Source organism: Castor canadensis, chromosome 15 (assembly GCF_047511655.1).
Source record: "Castor canadensis chromosome 15, mCasCan1.hap1v2, whole genome shotgun sequence".
In the NCBI taxonomy this organism is placed as follows: Eukaryota; Metazoa; Chordata; class Mammalia; order Rodentia; family Castoridae; genus Castor; species Castor canadensis.
This window is the reverse complement of record NC_133400.1, coordinates 4,110,309-4,135,155: the sequence shown is the minus strand read 5'-3', so window position 1 is coordinate 4,135,155 and position 24,847 is coordinate 4,110,309. Positions and strand designations below refer to the sequence as shown.

The 24,847-nt window shown below is 51.8% G+C and overlaps 1 protein-coding gene across 11 annotated transcripts; it reads right to left on the bottom strand.

Moving 5' to 3' along the window:
• Positions 1 to 282: 282 nt before the first annotated feature.
• Meak7 (MTOR associated protein, eak-7 homolog) lies at positions 283 to 24,615 on the bottom strand. 11 transcript variants are annotated; one of them, XM_074055558.1, is made up of 10 exons: positions 21,442 to 21,521; positions 18,519 to 18,567; positions 14,365 to 14,538; positions 12,476 to 12,706; positions 12,018 to 12,162; positions 9,351 to 9,779; positions 6,278 to 6,396; positions 5,191 to 5,239; positions 4,543 to 4,682; positions 283 to 4,044 (listed from the first exon to the last, which is right to left on the bottom strand). In XM_074055558.1, exons 3-10 carry the CDS (start codon positions 14,515 to 14,517, stop codon positions 3,919 to 3,921), a joined length of 1,392 nt encoding a protein of 463 aa, XP_073911659.1. In that variant the 5' UTR covers positions 14,518 to 14,538; positions 18,519 to 18,567; positions 21,442 to 21,521; the 3' UTR covers positions 283 to 3,918. The 11 variants fall into 11 exon arrangements, with proteins under 11 accessions (XP_073911659.1, XP_073911657.1, XP_073911660.1 ...); XM_074055556.1 differs by having other exon boundaries at positions 21,395 to 21,493; XM_074055559.1 differs by lacking the exons at positions 18,519 to 18,567; positions 21,442 to 21,521 and adding an exon at positions 24,459 to 24,615.
• Between the last annotated feature and the right edge of the window lie 232 nt (positions 24,616 to 24,847).

Sequence of the window (24,847 nt, the reverse complement as noted above, 5' to 3'; positions counted from 1 at the left end):
GAGGCAATGCAGCCCCAGGGGACGGTGCACAGGGAGACCATCTCACTCATCCTCAACCTCTGCAACTGCACTTCCTTGTCATAAAATGATAGTTTAAGGTATTTCTAAAAAGCACCATGCCAGTGACCTAAGCATTTTGGGTTCAGACCCCTACATCACCCCTCCCCCAGAAAACAAAAATCTATTTCAAAACACCAGCTCACTTATACACACTGTTACCAGCAAACTTACCTTGGGCTGCCCAAATAAACACATTAGAACAGCAAAGGACCAAGATGGGTAACCATTTGCAAAGCTGTTAATTTCATTTTCCATATTAGTGACTAAAGGAAGAAAACCACAGGTGCTTAACAAAAAACAAAAGGCTTTCTAGAAAAGTCAACATGTATTCCTGACAGATCGTTCAGAACCCAAGTACAGAGACTTCTGTTACAGCGTGAAACTCTGGCTGAGAAGGACCAACCACTATCTTTCTTTAATGCTCCGAAGAATCTGCTGATGCAATTAACCAAGAAGAAAAAATGAATGGAGCAGCGACTGGGAGAGTGGGTGCTGTCTTTATTTCTAGGTGTGTGGTGGCAGTGGCAGCCATCTCCAAGAGAAGCCACTGACAAGACAGCAGCAGGGAACAGAGCAGCCTCACCTGGGAATTTATTAAGACCGTCCAGCCCTCCCACTCAGACAGCGAGCCAGACCCCACCACTTGTGTTTTGAGAAGCCCTGTAGTGATTCTGATGCATGGTCACAGTTGACCATGATCGCCAGATGACAGAATTCAGCAAGGGGACTGGGATGAAACTGCACAGAGTTCAAGAGCTTTCCTGTGTCAAACAACCATTGGTTAGGGGGGAAAAAAAAATCCACTTATGGTTCCAGAAATGATGACAAGAACTTACTGCAGGTCCAGGGTTCCCGTCCTCAGATGGAGGCGTTGGTATTGGCCAAGTAGAGAATGAAAAACAGATTAACATAGGAGGAAGTTTCTGGGAAATACAATGGCCAGCTTTCTAGAAATGGTCACAGTGCCACCACAGCTTAGAGAAAAGCAAGAATCAAGACAGTCCTTACTTTAATCTTTCAAACCTAAAACTCCAGTGACTAAAACATGAGGCAGAGACATAAGCGCACACAGAAATTGAGCGGATAAGGAAGTCAGTGGGAAAAAGACGTGCCACTTAGTAAAAAGGTACCATACTTTATTTAGAGGTATATTTTTAAATACGTTTTGAATAGGCTGAAGATTTAGAAGTAAAAATGGGAACTGCACATCCCAGAAGCCTTAAGAGAAAAACGCTGCAATAATGTAAAATTTGTGTACAGAAAAATGCCATAAATGAAAACAAAGTTGAACAAACAAAAAAGATTAACCATCACAGCAAATGCTATTTTGATTTGTTCAAAAGCAAGCACTCTTGCAAGTCAGTAAGAAAAAGACCCACACCCTAGAACGGCACAGGACACAGACGGATGGTGCTGAAGACTGAAGCCGCTCACCACGGCTGGAAGGAGAAACTGAAGAACTGTGGGCTTTGTCTATCAGGCAAACAAAAATCAGATCTTAGTACAGTGTTACGGAGAAGTAGCACACAGGCACTCCGGTCAGTTACGAGGATAACGTGTTAATTTGTCAACATCCAAATAACAAAAAGATTAGGTGCCTTTTAACCCAACAACTTGCAGACAGTCACGCAGACACAGAGGCAAAGCCACACACGGAAAGCGCTGTGGGACTGGACAGAGCAGAGGAAGAGGAGGTGGCGGGCATGGAGCACCTCCGCTAGAAACAGGAGTGGCGGGCATATCAGCACGTGGAACAGGTGCCACCAGCACGTGCCACCTGCTGCCCGGGGAGGAGCCCTTAGTAGCTTTGCAACTCGGGTTCTGCCTCTGCCTTTCCTTACACCGTTTCACGTCTCCATCTTTTTGTCATGTACATGTGACACCTTTTAATAAAGACAGAGGGAAGATAAGAATCGCCATGAGTGGACGTGGACGGTCCATCTACCTCCCACCAGCACGCCCTGGGCCTGGTCAGCCTCACCTGTAGGGAGGCCTGTGGTCCTTACAACCTGGACTGTTGCCCGCTCTCACAAAGACCCCAAAAGTTCCTCAGCAACAAGGGCCCTGGCTGACACACAGACAGCTTTGTGTAAAGTTTGTGACAAAAGGTGTATGTGTGGAGAGGCTGAACCTCACACCAGGAGAATGCCATGACCGCCACCTGCCCACTGCAAGAGGCCCGAGCCCCAGGTGACCGTGCCTGGCTTGGTGCCCTCCCATCTTGGAATAAGAATGCTGCCTTGGGAACAGGTAGCCCCGTCCCTCCAGCCTGTGACCTGGGCTGTCCCAAGGACAGGCCTGATGTCAAAAGGCACGTGGGGTCTGGGTAGCATGACCTTCCTCAATAGCCACAAAGCGCAGTGACAGTGACACCAAGGTGCAGACTCTGTACACCTGTCTCTAGTGAGGTATTTAACCACAGTTTTATAAAAATCCTTCCAAACTTACTGCCGGGGACCTCTTTGGATTTATGCCTGCTGACATATCAGAAAGATCACATAATACATCCAACGAGCCAGAGGACTGGCTTCTTGTAAGGAAAACTGATGATGACTGAGTCCTTCTCTGTGTCAAGCGCCTGCCCTCGACACAGGGTGCACTTTGCTTTTGAAGGCTGGTTGACAAGGCCTTCTGTCTCAGTCAGGATTGCTAAGTGGAAGATTCGATGAGCCTCCTGGTAGAAAAGTGCAGAACCTGCAAAATGCAAGCTGCTCAACTCACTATGGCTTTTAATAAAGGCAAACTAGAGAAGAAAAAGTTGCATTTTGGTCAGATCTGCAAAAGGTCAACGTTTCCAGCAGAAAATAAAGGGACGAGGTACAGGTCTTTGAGGCACAGCTCCCAAGCCTGGGGGTTCCTGGTGGCACGACTCACAGTGCATTGTAGAGTTATTCAGGCCTGTGTCAGAGGGGAGAAGACAGCCGTGCTCAGAGGCTGTCAGCATTTCAGGATCACTGGAGTTGGCTTAAGGTAAGTCTGCTCTGTCCAGTTATCCACCATCCCTTTGGGGATGTCCTCCTGGAGAAGGGACAATACTGATGGCTCTGACACAGTCTAGAGTCTAGTGCCCAGAGGTCTAGACCCCTGCCCCATACTGATATCACTCACCACTGACGTATGGGATGAGCTGTATGCATCCGGCTCCCAGACGTGGATCCTCAAATGCCCCCACACATGACAGAGCTGTGACTCAGCTGTCAGTGGATAGATCCAGGTTTCACCATTTTCTTATCATCACCACTCAGATTCACATCAAAAGAGCCAAGAAAGCTATCTGTGAAACCCTGATTGCAAACACCTGCTGAGGACCACGCCAGGACAACGGTGTTATCGAAGTTTTCATCTACTTCCAACATTGAACCATTCGCATTTTTACAAATCAGCACAGAAATCCTATGCTGTCCCTGAAAGCACTGACAGTCTCATCCAGACCACTCTCCTTCACAGTCATGCTGGACCACCAAGGCACTCCAGGGTGCCCAAAGGGCCTGGAGTGGGTGGGACCCACACATGGCAAGAAGTCATGTCTCCAGCAAGCGCCAACTCCAGCAGAGCTCCACATTTTCTGCTCATTGACACAAATGAGCAAAGCGTAAGACTGATTGGTAATCTGACACTTAAGACTTCTGGGAGAGGGCTGGCAGAATGGCTCAAGTGGTAGAGCACCTGCCTAGCAAGTGTGAGGCCCTGAGTTCAAAGACAAAAAAAAAAAAAAATTCCTGGGAGGCAGCCCCCCCATCAGTATATGGCACGTGAGGTTTTTCTTGGCATGGCTGTGTTCTGATGAAGCACACCCAGAACAGATCCAGGGGAGCCCATGTCCCAGCTCAGGAAGCCCCGCCACTCAGGAGATCCTCCTCATTCCTTGGGGTTGTCATAGTCTGGGACTTCCCGGAGCCCTTCACTGTGGCGGACCCGCCCACTGGCCTCCAGCAGGATCTGGGTCTCAGGATCCACATCCAGGATGCTCTTCTTGCCCTTGGCCTTCGGAAGAAGGGAAAGAGGGGTGTGTGTTCATGTGTGCACAGAAAGGTGAGCAGCCCCCAGTAACCAGGACCAAGCAGCGACGTCCTGCTAGTGTTCCAGCCTGAGTGGAACCAACACTCCACGGCTCCACGAGGAGCCCATCCCAAGTCACTCCCATGCTGGGAAGCAATCCAGGGGGTTCACAAAGTGTGAGCGGTGCAGAGGGCCCAATATGACTTACTGAACGGCAGACTAGGGAAGCACAGGAACCCAGACTTTCTGGTCTCACAGAGGGGAAGGGAGGGTGCAGGGTCTCCCAGCCCACCCAGGTGCACACCTCAGGCAGGTCCCTGCTTCCCAGGATGGCTCTACTAAACCACCCAACTGTGCTGAGCATCTACCAGTACCCTCAGAGGCAGCAGCAGCTGCCAGACAGACATGTGGACAAACTGTCAGGTGAAGCCAAGAGATGGTGCCAGGTCCCTCGTGTGGGGTATAGGACAGCATGGCACTCACCAGCTGTGTCTCTGGGGGGTCTCCAACTCCCCACACCTCTATCTTGTCAAACCGGAAGTCCTCCTTGGCAGACAACTGCGGGCTGTTGTACGTGGTGCACCTGGGCTTGGCCTTGCTGTGTCCTTTCCCGAAATCAGCATCTACCCAAAGCCCGAAGTAACCGTGCTGCCCACCCATGCCCTGCGGAGGAAGCCGAGACAGAGCTGAGCAGCGACTTGATGCAGGGAATGTCGCGTGCCACAGGCCTGGCCTTGCCTGAGAACAAGCCCAGAGCGGGTAGGGAGGGGCGCACCTGTAATCCCAGCTCTCAGGAAGCTGAGGCAGGAAGATCAATAGTTAGAGAGAAGCCTGGAGTATAAAGAACCTGCCCCAAAAAATATAGGGGGGAAAAAAAAAAAACACCAGCCCAAGGTGGAGAGGAAGCATAGTGAGGGCGACATTTTTCTCTGGAAAGATTCGCTGCTAAGTGCCTGTTCTGACCTACTGAAACAGGCACCTCCCAAGGTATGATGGAACACAGTGAGAGAACAAGCTGAAAAACAGACACTCAGGGCCCAGACCATTAAAGTTAGAGACAAGTGACCACAAGCAACCCTGGAAAGCCTGTCCATGCCAGCATCCCCACCCCCACCAGCCAGGGACTCTCACCCTTAGGCAGCCAAGGAACTGAGCTCATAGCACGTGACTGCACAATCAGCTGTCAAGAGAGAGAAAGGCAGAGAACTGGAGAGGGAAAACTTGAACCCTTCTCTTTTTGTCATGTGGTCCCACTGCAGGCTCTAGGCCAGCTTTACCTCACCTCACTGACATCTTTCTCCTGACACTGCTCCCCAGTGGGCCTGGAGCACTTGGCACAGTCTGGTTCTGACTTGGGGCAGGAAGAGACCCATGCATATGTCTGTATTCCCCTGGGGCCACTTCTCCTCCAGTCAAGGACAGGCAGTTCCTGGGGACCTGTGGGTGCTGCTTCCAAGGCTGAAGGCCTTGCCCATTCTGGGAGGTTTCTGGTGTCCTGGTGGAGGGGAGAGGGCCCTCCCCTCCCACTTCCCATGGCAACAGCGTGGGCAGCACGCTTGTCCTCTCTAGCTGGACAAGCACAGGACCAGAAGATTCTTATCAAAAAGCAGAAAGAAGAGACAGATGGCAGACACAGCTCTTACCTGAACCGAGCATCCACTGGGGGGTGCCCGCCCTCCACACCCAGCCAGATGGGCCTGTGTCCACGTAACATTGGCCTCTACCTCTTCCTCTCCCTCCCGTGGCTGATCACAAAGCCAAAGTGAGCACCTAGCAGGAGCACCATCACTCCAGCTGGAGCCCCACATACTGGTTCATAAGCTGCCACCAAACCTGTCCCAGTGGTCCAGGTTCCCCAGTCAGAGTCGCACGCCCTAGCTCAGTGCTCAGGCCTGAGGCAGGGAAGTAGTACCTAGTTACAGGTCTGCCACCCACACTTCTCGGGCTATGGAGGACACAAGCCAATCATTTGGGAGCCAGGAAAAAGTGCCCGCTCACTGTTTGCACACAAGCCGCAGAAAAGCCCAGTAGATGCCACTGCCCTTCCTAAGGGAGACATTGCCCCTTTGTCAGGCTCCCAGCACTGAGACCAGAGCAGAAGGGACAGACACCATTTGCAGAGCCAAACGGTGCGCCACACTCACGCTCGGCTGGTGGAAGGTAGGCATCAGGCTGCACCTGGCATGCACACTACCCAATGCCCTCTCCAGCTCCTCACCAGTCCATTTGGGATGGTCTGCTGTCCATGGTTCAAGTACATGTAGTGGTCATTATAGCCGGTGTGCATGTACACAGCCATGCAGGGGGCGATGGAGAACAGGAAGCACTTGTTGTCCCCTGGAAGTGACAGAGAGCAAAGCAAACAGGGTCACTGTGTCTGAGCCAGGTACAGAGCAGCAAACGCCAATGGTCTTTGGCTCAAAGGACCAGCAGCCAGGACTTCTCATCCTTCTCCAGGTGTGCGCTCCTGGAGTTAGCATCTTGGGGATCAGTGGGTGGGTCACAGACCTCATACAGAACAAGTCTGACAGTTGCCTAAGGGACCTGGGCGGCTGAGCTGTGAAAATGACCAGGCTAAAATGACATTTTGGGGGACATCTTTTAGCTCTGGCCCTGGAGTGCTCAGATCAGAACTCTGCCCACTGTTTGTTGGTATCAGTTCAGGCTGGCCAGGGACATCGAAGTCAGAAAGAGTGGGTCTCCTTTCAACTTATGAGTGTGAGGGTGGGCAGCCATCCCCGGATGCTGATGGCTCTACAACAGCTGACCCAAGCTCACACGTACCTCAGTGTAGAGCTGTCCCCCACCTAGTAGAATGCGCTATCCAGGAGAAAGAACACCTGCAGACTGCTGGAAAGGTGACATATGGTGCACACAGGCCACTCAGAGAAGGGCCCCAGCCAAAGCCCGGGAATGAGCGGGGTCCTTGGTTAGAGACCCCAGCATGCCACAGGTGCATTCGTCACAAGGGACAGGAAAGACAGAGACCAGACTTGACTGCAGGGAGCTCCCACTGAGGGAACCACAGGAGACACGCACCCCAGTGTTCTGAGGGCTAGACCTGAAGGAACGTCCACCTTGATACTGGTGTCCCAAGATGCCTGTGGCTCTTGGCCCCAGAGCTGACCAAGGAAATGCTAATGGGAACTGAGGGCCAGGCGTTCACTAGGTGGGAAGCAAATCAGCAAAAAGCTGGTCGGGAGCTCAAATATGCAAGGCAGGTATGAGAGGGCACTCGAGGCCCAGGGGAAACTGGGGAGGGCGTGGCCCTGACCAAGCAGACAGGGTCTGAACCAGCAGTGCATAGGCCAACAACTCCCAGGCCTCAAATCCAGACAGATGTAGTCTGGTCACAGTCAGGAGACCGACCCATGCAAGGACAAAGCCAGGCCATGCAGGGATAGCAGGGCCCTTCAGTCACACTGAAGGGTGTCTGAGCACCCAGGTGGGGGAAGGACTAGAAAGATCACCTAAGCAACGCAGTGTAGGGCTTTCTGAGCACCAGTGGACTTAAGCATCTCCAGAAGACTAAGGGCAGTTTCTGACAGATGGACAGCACAGCCCCACCCCGCCTCCAGCCTCCAGGAAACTGAGCTTCACACAGAAGTGTCGCTTTGCTTTGTCATCTTATTATTACATAGGACACGCTTATTGGACCGGACATCAGGTGTGGGCCCACAGTGAGGTCCAGCCCTGGTCTGCCCACAGTGAGGGAGCTTATGGGGCACGTTACTGTTCAGGACATAGGGGTGGGGACCCAACAAGTCATTCCCACCTGCCAAAAAGCTAAGCCCCTTGCAGATTATCACCACAACAGCAGTAGACCACAGTACCAGCTCCTCAAACCACCTGCAGCCAACTGTTCCCAGCCACTTACCTACACAGCGCCAGGATGTGGGGCCTGGAGAACAGAGGTCCAGAAAAGTAGCCATGGTCCAGAGCCTGGACCCAAAGTCCTGTCTGCTCAACCCAAAGCCCGGGGCCTTGGTGACCAAACAGAACACACACAGAATGCAAACTGCTTACGGCTGAGCACCTCAGAGCCCGGAGCTACTGGCAGGACAAATGGACACAACCCTGAGGCTGGCCAAATCCACGCTGGACCACCTGCAGGGCAAGGCCGCCCTCTGCTGGAGCCTCCTGCTCATGTTTCAGAGCAGGAGGAGGGTAAGTGTGGGAACTCAATAAGCCATGAGACCCAGCAGAGCAAAGCCGAGGTGGTACACAGACTGGGGAGGAACAGGTTTTATCTGTGATCACGATGCTCAGAGCCTGTGAAATCCTAGGGCATGGCCCCAAGTGGGTTGAAGTGCCCATTCCTGGGGCACTGTGCCAGTGTGCAGAGCGGAGAGTACTGTCTCCAGAAAGTCCTGCCTACAAGGCCGACTGGCACCGGGAACTTGGATTTGGGAAGGGTTCCTCCATTCCCAGAGCTACATTAAAGATCTAGAGCATTCTGAAACCTGGAAACAAGTCAAATCCTAGAAACAGCCTGATCTAGGGGACAGAGGCACCAAGCCTGCACCTGTGGGTCTTCCCCCAATCCCAGCCACCTGTGCACACACAGGTCCCTGGCCCCTAGCCTCTCTGCCTGACAAAAGAAGATAAGCGATTCCAGAGGTGCTGGCATGACTGAGCCCTACAGGGAAACGTGAGAGTGTACCTGGTGAAGGGTGGCCCGCCTGTGACCTAGGATGCAGCCTCTGCCGGGAGGCGAGCCTAGTAAACGGCCTTGCAGGACCACACATCAGAAGAGCATTCTTGGAGGGAAGGGCTGAACCAACTAGGCCTTTCCTCTCATACACTCAAGGTCATGCAAAGAACTTTCACATCCCACACAGTCACAAAACCCAAAGAAAAGGGAGCAAAGCAAACACATATTACAAGGGGGGATGGCCGGAAGGAGGGTTCAGTGAGCAGAACATCCATCTGAAGGAGGTCACATCTCCCCAGCCCACTAGGGCATCTGTGGCCCATCTTCCTGGACGCATGGAGCCCTGACACTTCTGGAGATACTATGCCTCTGTGCCACAGCTGAATGCCAGGTGTTGACCCCCTCTTTTTTATCCTACTACCAAGACCAAAAGAGGGATCTGTGATACCACAAGCCACACTAAGGAAGTGTCACGCTCACCAGCCCACCATTCCCCAACTATGCAGGGGGCTGGGGGAACCGGAAAGGGTGGGATGACCCCTTTTCAGTGCTTCTGTGCTGTCACCATGGTGGGCATCTGACCAGCACTCCTCACGGAGCTGTGCCACCCCTCGGGGTTTGGGGATCCAAGTCTTACCTTGAAACTGAGGCTTGACCTCCCAGGAGCAAGAGGCAAAACCACCAAACACATGTCCATCGTGGTCCTCGAGGATGGCCAGGCAGGGACCCTGGTGTGTAATGCGCCCACAGAGCTGAGAGAAGCTCTGCCCATGGAGCTGGGAGGAGAAGAGCAGGCGCCAGCAGTGCCGCTGTTCCCTGGCCAGCTGCGAGTTGAGGTAGATGACTGAAAGCACGTCCAGAAAGCTCTCAAATTCCCTCCCCTGCTCCACCTGGCACGCAGGGACCAGTGTGGCCAGATCAAGGGATGAGCACAGGACAAGAAAGCCTCTGTGGATGACCACGCTCAGAAATGTGGTCACATGGGGGACCCGGAACACCCAGTCCTCGATCATGGCTTGGTCGCAGTCATGGTCCAAACACTGAGGCCCCCGAAACCTCTGGCCATCTAGAGAAGGGGAATTCAGTGTTACCAGGGCTCCCAAGTCCCTTACAGTGACTTTCCAAGCCTATGTTGATCAATGCAGGAGCCACAAGTCACCTGTGACTGTGGAACTTAACAGGTGACTTGTCTGAACCCAGATGTGCTATAATTTCAAACACATGGCATGAAAAGACTGTAAAATATCTTGCTAACTTTTATATTGATTGCATGTTAAAATGTATTTGGATATGTAATTAAAATTAACTTCACTTATTTCTTTTTACTGCTTTAATATGGTCACTAAAAAAGATTTGAAATTTTACATGAGGCCAGCCTTATTTCTGCTGGCCAATCTGATTTAAACAATTCAACTTTGACACCCACTCCACGAAGCATCTCAGAGGCCCATGAGACAGCCAAGCCCTTACAAGGAGGCCCAGCCCCAAAACACCTCGAGAATTGACACCTGTGAGGGCTACCCCAAAACTACCCATCTGAGACTTTCTGCCACACACGTGTGAGAAGGCCGTAGAGGTGATCGGTGGCCAGGGTGTTATGGTACCTCTCTAGTCTGGGAAGAATGGGGCTCATCAACTGTCGATTACACTTGTTTCCATCTCTAACCCACAGAGTGGAGGTGACTGGGCAGTAGTATCATAGGACACTCTTGGGACTTAACTGACCTCAGGGTCCTCGTGTGTAAACTGGAGGTAATGCCAGAATGCGCTCATTTGGTTGTTACAAGGATGAGAGGGGCTTTCGTGTTCACAGACGACATGCAAAGTCTCCACTGACAGCTATTAATTCCCAACCCGTGGAAACTTGAATCCAAACTCAAATAAAAATGTCTTCTCTAACTTAGGCCCATTCATTTACAGGAAATATAGAAATTCTACTTCCCAACTTCTGTGATGTTGCAAAACTCCTATCATTTCTAATCAAGTTATTTTTCAAACACCTTTCACTCCTCATATTTGTGTAACACTTAAAACCCTAACAATCATTTTAGCTGACCCGTTTCTACTTAAATGACAACTTAAGAGTTCTGTTTTTGAGCCGGGGCTGGTGGCTCACGACTGTAATCACAGCTACTCAGGAGGCAGAGATCAGGAGGATCGTGGTTTGAAACCAGCTCAGGCAAACGGTTCACGAGACCCTATCTCAAAAAACCCATCACAAAAACAGGGCTGGTGGGGTGGCTCAGGTGACGGCCCCGAGTTCAAATCCCAGCACCACAAGAAAAAAGAAAATTCAACTTTTGATTCTTCTTTTTAAAAACACTGACTTTAGGCCGCCTAACAGCTCCCCATGGATAAAATGCTGGTACATGTGTTTTTTCTTCCCAAGCTCCAAATATCTTGGGAATATATCAATTTTTTAAATAGAACTGATCTTACACACCATTTAAGGTCTAGCTTTATAATAAAAAGTGACATGTTTGTAAAGTGTCTACTTGGCAAAGAGAGTCATCACAAGGTCTTCTTAAAAATCTCAAACTCAAATATATCATCAAAAATATCATAAATGATCATTTATCATCCAGCGATAGCAAAATACATGCTTCTCCAGTGGACACTGAGCGTCACCAAAGTGCACCTAATTATAAAAGATGCCTGATGAATTTTAAAGCACTGAGATCATGCCCTCAACCAGAGTGGGATGAAATTAGAAATCGGTAGCAGAAGGTGACTTGAGGAATTTGCAAGCATATACAATTGAGAATTCTGAGAAGCCGTTGGGCCAGAGAAGAAATCAGAAGGCACAATGAAAAGTGTGAAGATCGTGAAAACAAAAACATATGGAAACTGACGGGATGCAGCTGAAGCCGCATCAGTACCGACACTGAAGAGGCTCTCAAACCAGTGATCTGACCCTCCACCTCAAACACAACGAGGAGACAAAACTAAGTCTAACACAAGCAGGAGAAAATAAGTGAAATAGACCAGAAAACAAAGTTGACTCTGAAAAAAAAAAATCAATGAAAAAATGGGAAACCTTTAGCTAGAAGAGGGGAGGGAAGAGAGGAAGGGAGGAAAGGAGGGAGGGAGGGAGGCAGGGCAGAAAGGAGGAGAGGGAGGGAGAGAGAATCGAATTATTCAAGTCAGAAATGGACATGCTTTTACAGAAGCAAGAATCATAAGGAAATTCCATGAACATCAGACCAAGACTGGAGACTGGCACTTCCTGGTTTCAGAGTAATGGAGATGGGGTGCCACTGTAGGACCCTAAGGTCTAAGTCAAGGAGCACACTTGGGCACTTGCCTTGAAGTCTCATCTCCGAGAGCAGTTGGGCAGCCAGCACCTGCACCCTGGCGGGGGGACCTGCAGTTTTCTTCCGAGTCCAGCCTCTCAGCTCTTGCCTGTGGGTTAGCACGTGCACCACAGCGCTGACCAGATCCTCTGTGAACTTGAAGACCACAAGACCATGGTTAAGCACTCCCGTGCTCTACACCGTACCATGTGGAGGAGGGAAATTTTCATCTCTTTGATAGAGCACGGTGTCAGACAAGATTCCAACCCACGGTCACCATTCTTCCAAAGACACACTTGGGTGGCCTAGACATTTTGCCAAAGCCTTTGTCCATGAGTTCTGACCCTTACCAAACTCTCCTGGTTGAGAGACCCTGAGGCTGGACATCCTCACGATGCTACCATCAGCTACATCACTGTCCCCAGCCCCCCACCCAAGGACACCAAGCCTGCCCAAGAGGCCCCTCTACCTTCTGGACTTGTCTGGCTTTCACCGGCCCCTCCGTGGCAGAAATCATTTTCAGAATCACGAGACTTTTCTCCTCAGAGTTCCCTTTCAGCAGGTGGGACATGGACACCGTGAACTGCTCCCGGGAGACGCCCTGGCTGGGCCCCTGTGCCCTCCCTGTCAGGTTGACTCTCCACATACCATTGTACAGTCTGGTGACCATCTCTGGGGGAAGAGCTTCCCCAACGTGGCTCTGTTGGGGACAAGTAGGAGAAAAGGCTGGACAGGGTGAAAGTTCAACCTGGCAGTATCACAGGGAAATGAGAGGGGGACCACGACCTGCCACTGCTCCCTGGGCTCTCCTGGCAGCCATGTGACCATCTCCCCACTGGAGGACCCACATGCTAAAAGTGTGCTCAGCTCATCTTGGCCATCAGACCCTTCCAATCTGGTACCAGGCTGCCCTCTATTTTCCAGTGTCCACACATTGGCCATGTCTCTCCTGTTTCTACTGTCACCTCCCTGTCTGCTTATGTCATTATGGTTACTAGAGTCTCACAGCTGCACATGCCTGTCTGAATTTACAAACAGGTGTGACATGTCTGTAGAGAGCCACTATGGTCTCTATATGGAGGATCCCTAGCCGTGTTTGATAGCTCTTACTTCTTATCTCAATTCTTTGTGCTCAGTGTGTGTTTTTAACTAATTTTACTGATTCTTAGTAACACTTGGGCTCCAGCATCAAGTGTGGTTTGGGCCAGGATGATGACTAAGAGGAAAGAGCACGTTAAGTCACAGACTGCACACGTCCTGCAGGGCAGGGTCTGAGCACTCCTTTGTTCTCTGGCAGCTGCCTATGTGCTCATCATGACACAGATACTCTGTGACTCTTAAGGGTGCAGGCTCAGACCTCACACCCCAGAGGGGCCTCCTACCTTGTCAGTGTTTCCACAGACCTGTTGCACAGCAGCCTCTAACTCCTCCCTGAACAGGGTCTCAGTAGCCAAAGTGTTCTGGGTAGCTCTCATCCCCGGTGTCCTGCTAAACACTCATGGCCTTGCCATCCAATCTGCAGGCAGGGCGTCAGCTAGCATCTCTGGTCTGTTTGCCATAGTTGTGTGTGCCCCAAGCCCACTGGGTACTCCTGGCCTAGAGGTGACATGTGCACAGGTATACATATGTATACCTCCTTGGCCAGTTAGTTTCCTCATATGTAAGTGAGCATCAGAGAACCCAACGCCCCCATCAGCTGCTATTCTGCACGGTCTAGAAGGCTTCAGAATGCCTTCTCAGACTGCCCCCTCCCCTGCTCACTACACAAGCTGACGTTGGTGCTGCCAGTGTCCTGTGTAGCCTGAGCCCTTGGACATGAGTTGCGTGTCCCGTGGAACAGGGCAAAAACATGGGGAAATGAGCCACCTTAATGCCTCAAAGGTGAACTTGGGGGTGAGAGTCATTTTGTGTTAGGCCCATCATAAAATTCCTAGACATCAAACACAGGAGGCCAAATGAACTCTAGACACAGGGTCACGGGAGGCACTAAGGCATCCAGATTGCCACCCAGTCTCTAGAAGGGAAGTCAGGAGACAGGGGCCGCCCCTCTGGTGTCGTCTCACAAACCCCACAGTGGTCATGATCCACTCCAAGTTCCTTTCTTTAGTACAGCTAGGACACTGTACTGATTTCAAACCAGGGAAAGTCTCGGACAGCTGTGATTCATGGCTACTTTCCACAGTCCAGTGGGAGAGCGGAGGAGCTATGACGGTGACCACATAGCCTGCAAAGCCCACAAGCCAGAAGTAGGGACCATGCAGCCCTCCACAGAAAGTCAGCTTTTCAGTGTTAATAGGCTCAAGGGTCACAGTTTGCACACCCTGCTCCCCACTCCACACTGAGGGCTGTCACTCTTGCCTTCAGCGCCTGCAGAGAGAAGGACCTGGGTGAGGTCTCCGAGTTGTGTCTATCTGATGACAAAGCGTCAAACAAGCCATCGATCTCTGCCTGCTCCTTGGGAAGAAACTGTGAGCGAAACTTGGGTCTCGACAGGCTCTGGCTGTTCCCCATCTCTACTTGCGTCTCAGAGCTCTGCAGGAAGAAAAGACATGAGTCAGAGGGAAGTCAACATGACGTGTGTCATCGCAGAGAGAAGTGCTGTAGTCATATGGCCAATGAGCACTCACTCCACTGAACCGCACCCTGGATCTAGAATATGTTTCAGTGTGGTGGGAATCAATCCTGGATACAGATAAAGCAAGGCCTCATCCTGATTACCAGATCTTCCGAAGTCTCTCAGAACCGTCAAGCTGGCTGCATTGCCTTGCTTGAAAACATGGCAATGATGCTAACATCACTAAAAGGTGAAGGAGGGAAGGCATCTCCATTTTAACCAAGCTTATATTCCCTTTTAAAACATTTGAGTTGAAAACTGATTTGATTGTGCAGGACTTGAGAAAAACGTCGAACCTAAAACCACTGCCAATGCAGGAGACCCTGTCTATGCAGCAGGGGACACTGCCCGTGTAGATGAAGACACTGCCTATGCAGCAGACCCCACCTATGCAGCAGGAGACACTGCCTTGCCTGTCAGAGGTGTTGGAGGGGCATCAACAGAGACTGGTACCCAAGAGCAGGTGACCCAGTGCCCTGACTCACTGTTATAGACCTCATTACTGAGTAGAGGCCAGGTGTCAACATACAAGATTCAAACACGGACAGCATGGTTGGAGAAGATTTAAAAAAAAGAGAGAGAGTGAGAGATTTTTAAGCACTGGCTTTACCCCCTCTCCTGGCTTTGTGCAGACTGCATTGATGAGCTTGCTTGGCTCGTGCTCCGAGCTGTCAAGACAGGCTGAACTGCTTCATTTGAGAGCACAGTGCCATAATGATGTAACTAAGTGTGTGTGTGTGGGGGGGGGGGTCCTCCATTTTAATCAAGCTAAATATCTGCTTTTTAAAAAACTTGAATTGAAACTTCCCTAAGGCAAGGCAACTTGGTAAACTGAGTCAGTGCCACAGAAAATAATCCCCCAGGAGGTCAAGCCCAGGGAAGGGCACTTCCCAGCAGGCAGGGTCCCCATCAGGACATGAGTGTCTAAACCCTTAAGCAAAGCAGGTGCAGGCTAGACCTTTCTGTCTTTCCTCTAACGATGTGAGTCCCCTAACACATCACTAGCCATTTTACAATGTGCCATTTGGTAGGACGAAGCACATGCACCATGTTGTCAACCACTAGCTCTACAGAGTTCTGAAATACCGTCACTCCCCTCATGGGAAAACTGTACCCACTGGCACTCATTTATGTCCCTCTCCCCAGTTCCTGGCAACCAGTAATCTACCTTCTGTCTCTATGTGTTCGCTCTCTGGGCATTTTATGGAAGTAGAATCACATAATACATGGCCTGGGCCTCACTTTGCATCCAGCACCATGACTCTGAGGCTTATCCGTGTGGTCGCGTGTATCAGTCCTTCACTCCTTTGTATGGCTGTTTTCACTGTATGGACACACATTTTGTTTTCCCATCAGTGACTGGCAGACATCTGAGCTGCTTCTATCTTTTGGCCATCGTGAATAGTGCTGCTGTGAATGGGTGAGTACCCGAGTCTCTCTTTTCACATTTCTGAGGTGGACACCTAGCAGTGGAGTTGTTAGACCCTGTGGAAACTCCACATTTTGGGGAGCTGCTAGACTGCTGTCTCCTTCACAGTCCCGCCAGCACAGCACAAGGTCCTGGTTTCTCCATATCCTTGCCCACACTTGTTCTTTCTGCCTTTTTTATTTTTGTCATCCTCACAGGGATTCCACCTTTGACACTTCACTGCTAAAGTGCCCTGAAAGCAAGAGCCCAGCAGAGGGCTCCTTGGGGCATAGCGCATAAAGCAGGCTGAAAACGAGGCCACCCAACCCAACTCAGGGCTGTCACTCTGATCTACTTGCTTGCACTCCTCGAGTTTCTAACATGCAGAAAGCCAAGAAGGAAAACTCCAACCCCAGGCTCCACATCCAGCTGCACAAGGCTGTCCTGGTCTCTAAAGAAGACAGGCTGCACCAGCCGAGTCCCGTCCCTCCAGGGACCCAGCAAACAACCACACCACGCAGACCAAGGGGCACAGGGTGGGCCAGAGTTGACACCTCAGCCCTAAGAAACAACATTGTCTTTTAGGGCTCGATCAGGAGATGAGTCTTACTGAGTTTTAGGCTGGAGGGGGAAGGCTGATCAATGGACACACTTTCACAGTCAGGGAGGAATCCTACGCACAGTAGGGTGACTACAGTTAACAACAACAGTGCACAGTGCACATCAGATGGCTACAAGAGTAGACTGAATGTTCTCGCTGTGAAGAAATGCTGAATGTTTAAGGTGATAAATATGATAATTACGCAGAGTAGGCCACTCAGGGATTACAGATTCTGTGGTTTATTTAAGAAGCCGACCCACACTTACTGTGCTGGAGGCACTAATAAGCATCCTGAGACCGTGACAGGAGAAACTGCAGTGGAAACTGTCAGCACCTGCTGGCTAAAGACCGCAGTGGTGGCACCAGGCCTGTAGCAGAGCTGTAAATGCAGCTTGTCTGTAGACAAGGGTGTGGGGAGGGACTCTAACGGACCCGTGGCTGTCTCGGGTGTTGTGGGAAGGACTCAGAAAAGGGAAGGCTGACTGTGGACGGGGACTAGGTATCTGAATTTTCATCTAAAATGCAGGAGCAATACAGAAGAGCCAATGTGATCGTTCAGAAGGAAATATGACATCCATGTTTATAGGGAGAGGGACACCGGGTTATCTGGGCAGCCTGCATGGTGGTCTTATTTTTGCTCTGCTCTGCACTGGGACCCTTGAGCGATGCTGCCATGGTAGGAGTGTATCTGTGATCCACAGGAGAGCCCTGCACCCCACGGTGGCACAGGCTGGCCACCAGCGGACAAAAGACGCCAAGTACCAAAGCCATAGGTGACCTGGAAACCCAGATGGCTGCTGCTTTACCTGCGTTTCCTGGAAGTCATGACAACTGTAACCAGATGTGATCTCAGCATCTTATTTTTTGCCCTTCCTGGAGAAATTCAAGACTTTCTCAAAAATTTACCAAATCATCAAAACACTTGTCACAGAGTTCTCCCTCACCCCTAGCTCATTGTTCTGCGGAAATCTTGCAAATGGTAAATGCACAAAAATGTGCTAGGGGCATTATACGTCACCCCTAGGCTGGGCTTCACCCAAAAGCACACTTTGCACTTCCAGAAAATCTGAAGGCTGTGACACAGAATGCCGCCACTCACCCCTCGAAGACTACAGGGATGCATACACAGAGGTTAGAGTCCCGGGCTGGACCTTAGGGTGGCTGGTGGCCAACCCCACCCCAGGCAGGTCCCCAGGGTTGGGGTCTACTTGGGTATCAGAAGACAGTTCTCGAGGGCAGCTTCCTGCCTTCTTCCCTCTGGCTCAGAGGCCTCACCTCTCCATCTTCCTCAGCCTCTGGTTTCCAGGACTGGTTGGCATTGCCCACGACACCCTGGGTGCCACCCAAGCCCTCCCAGCTCACGCTGCTCAGACCCCATGCCATCTTGACCCTCTATGACCATGAACTTGGTTGTGCTGGACCAGCTAACTCCAACACTACTCCAGCAGGTGGCCCCAGGCTGGCTTCTTCCCTCTCTACCCAGAGGTCACCTCCTTGCAAGGCACCCCTGACCACCCACGCCCAGGAGCACCCTGCCTGTCTTCGTCATCCTCCTTTAACCTTCCATCAGGACACCCAGTCTCCCAACCCCCAGCTCTTCCCTAATCCACACCAAACGCCCCACTCGTATCTGAAGGTCACAAAGAGGACTTTGCTCCATGGCCATATGCCTAGTGTTAGAGCCTGAGGCAACTAGACATGTGTGCTGAACGGCTGTGTGTGGTCCCCTCCCAGGACATGGCTGCCTTGTGGGCTCCCCTAAGTGAGTTCTCTGACTGGTCCAACCCAGACTGGTCCTTACAAGCAGGCTGGGCTCCCCTAGGCCTCAGTCCATTCCCACTCTACACATCAGGAGCTCGAGGGGTCAGAACCAATCACCCGCCACTCACTGTCTACCCCTGCTCAGGAACAGCCTCCAGGATGTCCTCGTCTGCACAGCTGCAGCCCGCCAGCACCCGGCCATGGTGGGGAACAACGAAATTATTTGCTAAGCCGCTCTGCTTTGAGAAGAAAACAAGCCCAGAGCCACCCACAGCAGCTGGCAGCAAGGACAGCTGATGTCACCTCTGCCTCCTTCAACAGATGAGGCCATCCCATGCCGCACCTCAGATTCCCAAAATCCTGGAAGCTTTCTGCTCAAAACAAAGACATCACTCTGCCAGGGACACAGGCTAAAGGCCACCAAGGCAACAGTGCACCCTGGGTTGTGCCACTAGAGGCCATTGGTCCCACTTCCTCAGGATACTTGGCTTCCTGATGTCACTATTTCAATAAATGTCAGTCCTCCTGGGCCAGGCCCCACAGAGACAGCACAGTCGGGACTCAGGGGTCTATGCAAATAAGGCACACGAACACCAGGAGCCAAAAGTGTAAAATATCCCCAAGGGTACACTCCAGTTGAGTCTTTAGGGACCCCAAGTGGCCCACCTAGCAAGTGGGGACAGTGCAGGAGTGACATGCTGACAGCAAGGTGAGGCTTGGCATGAGTGAAATAAAGGCATGTGAAGACGGGGAGCAGAGGGGGCTACAGAGGACGGGCACCCTCCACCCCACCCTCCTTCCCCAGAACCAGGCTCCTCCACTGTACACTGAGCTCAGCAGTCCTGTGCAGCCCAGCCAGATCTCAATGGAGCCCCAACTGGCTATAAGAAAGGAACAGGGCTGGGCAAGCCACTAACAGGAAAGATAGGAGGGCAAGAATATATGGGTAGGGTGCAAACAGCAGTGAGGGCGGGGAACAGGGCAGGACCAATAGAAACCACCAGGAGAGACTCAGAGCAGAGCCCATCTGGCAACACTGGTTCTGCAAGGTGGAGGGAGTAGGGCAGTGGCCACCAGTAGGAGGACATGACTAGAGTAAATGACAGAAGGAGGCACAGCTGCCCCAAGAACACAGCCCTGTCCCTTGCATCACCGTCCCCATTCCTAAGGGTCACTGGTGAAAGGACACATCACAGATTAACTCAAGGGACATCCTGACTTTTACAGCCCCTGCAAGCAACAGGACACAGGACTGCAGAGTCAATCCCTCCTGCCTCCACCTCTTTACTCAGGCCAGGAATCTCCCTCATCAGTCCTAGGGAAGCAAGGCCTTTGCTGTATCCTTTCCAAATGCCAGCTCCCTGTCAAGCATTCAGTCCTACCAAGTTTGCCTGATGTGGCCGGACTTCTATGGGTACACCCTGGTACAGGAGACAGCCCTCTTCTGGCAAGTTACCTGCATCGAGCCTCTTTGGGGAGGTCACCCCCAACGTCACTTTAAGAAAGCACATTCAGATCTCTTGTACCCGTGGGTCTCAACTGGGGGCAGTTTTGTACCCAGAGGACATTTGACAGTGGTCAGAGACATTTTGGTTATCAGAACTGAGGAAGGAGAGTCCTGCTGGCATTCAGTGTGCTGAGGTCAGGACATGCCTCACAACAAGGAAGTATCCAGTCCCAAATCTCAGTAGTACTGAAGGTGAGAAACCAGGGCAGGGTCAGGCAGGAGGTAACACCCTGAAGGGCACGGACAGGCAAGCACTTGCCGCTCTCTGCACAAGGCCAGGCTCTGCAGTGATGGCATAAGCAAAGATGGGCAGATTGAATTTGCATTGTGACTTGTTTTTTAGGACAATGGGCAAGTTACTACATTATTTTTGAACCTTCATAAGACAAAGAGGATCAGCAGCCCATAAGTGACCAAGATGCTTTGCTCGTCACACTTTAGTCAGACCCTAAATCCATCTGTGCACTTCCTTGTAAAATTCAATTTTAGCAATAGCCTCAATATCTGATCATCTTGTGAGCCAACCAGGTTCTTCATCCTCTACCCCCAGATGGCATCTGATAACACTGGCCTGCTGTTGGCAAGAATTCAGATAGGTCAGGCTAGCCAGCATCTCCCATAACTCTGACACTCTCTGGTAGTCACTTCCCTCCACTGACCCCCACCCACCCTGCTCCTCGGCTATATTATATATATATCCACTTGCCCATGATGGATCTAGGGCAGAGCCCAGCCCCTCTCCCCCACTGCAAAATCCCAGTGCCCTGTTCCTATACCTACAGCCATCGTCTTGAATGAGGTCTGCCTTAACATGCTTTAACAAGTGTCAGAGAATAATTTCCTTTAATACGAAGTTAGAGGATTGGATAAAGTAATCCAGGGCATTTGATTTTGCTTTCCAGAGGCCAAAGACAGAAACAGATGGGCCCAACACAGGCGAAAAATGCTCCTTGAGTTCTTATCTTGGAACAAGGGTAAGCGCCCTGCTCAGAAGGAAGGGCAGCATATTCTGCCTCTGGGGAGGCAGTTGGGGAGCCTTCCTGACTGTAATGAGGCTGCTTGAGCCTGGGAAAGAAGCTCCTGCTGGCCCCAGACGAGCTCCTACCCTCCCTCATCACAGGGCACCAGCCTGGAACGCCTTCCTCTCAACCTTGGCCGTGAATTAGATTAGCTTCACTGCTCCTGAACAAGCCCACTCGTCCCAATACACGTGGGACGACCTCCACAAGCTCCCTCTCCAGTATATACCCAGCCGCCTCATCCCACAGATGCATCCTTTCCTTCCCCCATTTCTGCCAGCTCTCTTTCGTTGCTAGGCCTTCCGGACAGGTGATGTCATCCCCAGGAACCTTCTTATCGTGACCACACAGCAGGCCTGGTGCTCCGGAGGACGTCCCTCCAAGCCGTTCCCCTGCCCCCGCCTCCCTGGGGCCCAAAGAGGCGGGCAGCCGGGGAGGAGCAGGGCCCAGGCCCACTCCGTACCCCGTCCGCTCCCACCTGCACGCCAGGCCTAGCCCAGGACCAAGCGCCTCCCCTCAGCTCACCACCGCACCGACCCCACACTGCCTTCCGGTCGGTGGGTCCCAGGCCTTTTCCCTTCCCAGCCGCCCCTGCCGGTCCGTTCCCTGGCAACGGCGTTGACAGGCGGTCATGTGCCCCAATCGCGAAAGCGGAATCCTGGGGGCGGCGCCTGGGGAGAAGATCAGCCAATAGTGATGCATCTCAAGGAAGTGGGCGGGTTGTGGGTGGCGGACCCTGCGGTGGAGGGACGGGTCTGCCTGGAAGGACCGGCTGGGGCGGGGGACCTGGTGTCCAAGGAACTCGGAGAGAGAGCCTCTAAGATTCAGGGGAGTCAGTGCCTGGGACCAGCTGGGGTTCTGGGGAGGATGGGGTGCTGGGCTGCGGGCAAAGCTGGGAGAGAAGCCATCCCTCTCTGCAGCCAGTGGAACACTTAACACTGTCCCCCTGGACAGTGAGATAGTATCAGCCATCAGCAGAGTCTCTGAAAACCTTCCTGGCCTTTCATCCAGATAAAACTGGTGAATTTCTCAATAGCAATCTCCTTTGAATGGCACCTGCTTTCCTGCTGAGAACTTTGCTCTCTGAAGCCATCCATTAGCAGAAACCTTGCTGTTTGAAATTCTAAGAATGACACAGCTCGCTCCCCCTGGAGGATTGAAGTCACACCCAGAAGGGACCTGGTTTCCAGCCCAGGTGCAGAGCTCCCTGAAAGCAGTTTCTGGACTGGTTGTTCCACAACCAGCTTAACTTGGAGATTCCTAGGAACCCCAAGCCAAGTCCACTGTACAGCCCAGACACGAGGCTAGCCCCTTTGCACATCACCTTGCCTCATTGTACTTGACCTGAGCTCCTCCCTTTCACAAGATCCAATGACTTTGTCAGACTGGCGTGAAGCTGATTGGACCAGGATAACCATGAGGTTCGACAGGGCAGTGTTTGCCTTTAGTTTGCAAATGTACATGAAACGGCACCAAATTGGCAGCAGGGAGCCAGCAAGGAGCAGCAGAGTTCCTAACCTCAACACCCTCATCCTTCCTCACTCAATCCCCACCTGCTGAAAGAGTGGGGGTACCGATTAAACTGAGGGGAGAATGATGGCTAGGGAGGGTGCATCTGTGGGTACAAGTAGGGGGAAGATAAGGAAAAAACAGAAAGGAGGGGCCTAGAGTTCATAAGTAAAAAATCAGATGGAATCTAAGGTTATAAACTGGGATTTCTCCATGAAGTCAGAGGCTATCTGAACATTTTCAAAGTCTACTGCTTTTCCAAACCCCTTCATAATCAGAACCCAGCAGCACCTCTGCTAACACTCCATTTCACCCATTATGAAGAAACCAGGATTGAGAGAAGTGAAGTGACTTTTCCAGGGACACACAACTACACTCCTGACACAAGCCCAGGGCTCTTTCTACTGCCGTGCACCTGAACGGTGGACGTAACCCTGGATGTAACCCACAACCCGGTTTGAGTGCTTGGTTTGCATTTCTGCGGAGCAGAAGGACAAAGCCGCAGCTTGGAACGCTGGTTTTTCAGAGCCCTGGGAGAGTCAGCCCACAGCAGCCACTGCACCTACAGGAAGGGGCAAGAGCTCCCAGGAGTAAGCCTTGCTCTGGCTCCATTCCAGGATGCTGAGTCAAAGGCAGGTGACTCAGCACACACTGTCCTCAAGCCTGGCCAAGCCCTGGGAGAAGGACTCTGAACAGGAAACCACTGCTCTGTGGGACAAGGACTGGACCGGAAAGTGGTAGGAGAGAGTCTTTCCCTCCATCCTGGTTCCTGTCCACCACGTGGCACCACTCCTCTGCCCTGCCTGGAGCACAGCCATGGCCTTCTGCCCAGCCCTGCAGCCATCTTCACTCCCTTTCCTGCTCAGGCCAGACCCACCTAAATGGAACATCAAATCACATCATCCCACCCCTCAAGGCCTCACAGTCTTCTTGCTATGGCTCACAAGACCTGCCTAATTTCTAATTCACCCACCACCTAATTTCTGATTTCAGCTGGGGTGGCTCTCTTCCTCCCTCTGTGAACTCCAGCCCTAGACCTGCCACCAGCATCTGGAACAGGATAAGTCCTTTCTCTCCCCACTCCTATCTGGGCTGAGCAGTCCCACGTGACTCAGCCCTTTGTTCACCTCCTGGGAAGAACCAGCCCTCCCCACTCAGAAGCCGCCCACACGGCTCCCACCCTCCTGGCTTCCGGCCACCTTTTTGGCACTCCCTATTTTCCACCATTGTTTTGTTTTTCTAAACATGTCTACCCCATGCTGCCAGCATGAGAAAGTAGCCTCCTCAGAAATGCACCTTCTAGGCTTGCGGCTGTACACTTAGCACAGAATCAAGGGTCTGGCACCTGGTGGGTAGCCATAAATTCCTGTTCCTGCAGGAAACAAAAGGACTGCGGTGTCTGAAGGGTGGGTCAGGCCAGATTGGAGAAATGGCCATCAGTATTCGTTGAACCTAGGAGAGGGCATGGGGGTTCACCCTCCTCTGTGAGGCAGGAGGGTGGTATCCAACACCTGCCATCCTGAGTACACGTGCATTAGCTCCCAGAGCCCCCCAAACTCATCCCAAGGAAGCCAAGGAGGGGTGCACCAAGAGCCCAGGTTTGCCTGTGTTAATGGCAGCATTGATGATACCGGCCTCTTCCAAGCACAGCTTTGCGATCAGCGTGACCATATTTAGCCAATGACAGAGAAGTGTGGCCTTCCAGCTGGTCACCTTGACTTGGGGGTACAAGATGGCAGCACCTGTCTTGTTCAGCCTGCTGTATGTCCTTCAGGGAGATCTGTGCCCCCACATTCCTTATTTAGAACTGGCTGAGACACTTCTCCCCTACCCACCCCTCAAATGCCAGGCTCCCTGCCATTAAGGTTGGAGCAAAAATAGATCCCTACTGCCCGCTCACAAGGCCACTCATGAAGAAAGTAGTCTGACCCTAAGGCCCACACACCAGAAGAAGAAGACACATAAAGGTGGTGGCCCCCAGGCTCAGCCAGCCCTACCCTCCTCTACACCAGTGACATGGGCAAACGGCTCACCTTGGCTGGCTCATGTTAGGTGTCCGTCACCTGCAGCTAGGGCTCAAACACCCTGGACTTTGGCACGGGGCTGGGTCCCCGTTTCCTGGCCTGTCTTTCCATGTGCCTTTGGAACAGCATCCAAGGCAGCTGGATTGCAGTTTTCTGTAGGTGGGAACCAGGGGACAGGACAGCAGTGGCCTCTCAGGTGCAGACATTGACCTCAGAGCACAGGGGAGGAAAATACGAGCAAAGGTGGAGGGAGAGCCATGCTTTTGCCAGCTGCTGGTATGACACCACCCTGTGGCCATAGCACAAACAACCTATGTTCCCATCTGCTCACCTGCTTGGAAAGATTTCAAATTTGTCTTTTATTTGTAGAAAATTTATCTGACTTGGAATTTCACCTG

Excerpts from the sequence above, each read along its gene's own strand:
- Meak7 (XM_074055559.1), bottom strand. The coding sequence starts at position 14,517 with ATGGGGAACAGCCAGAGCCTGTCGAGACCCAAGTTTCGCTCACAGTTT. Across the intron at positions 9,780-12,017 it reads CTCGGAGATGAGACTTCAAG|ATGGCCAGAGGTTTCGGGGG; the intron begins GCAAGTGCCCAA and ends CCCCTTCTCTAG. Across the intron at positions 5,240-6,277 it reads AGACCATCCCAAATGGACTG|CTGATTGTGCAGTCACGTGC; the intron begins GTGAGGAGCTGG and ends CTCTCTTGACAG.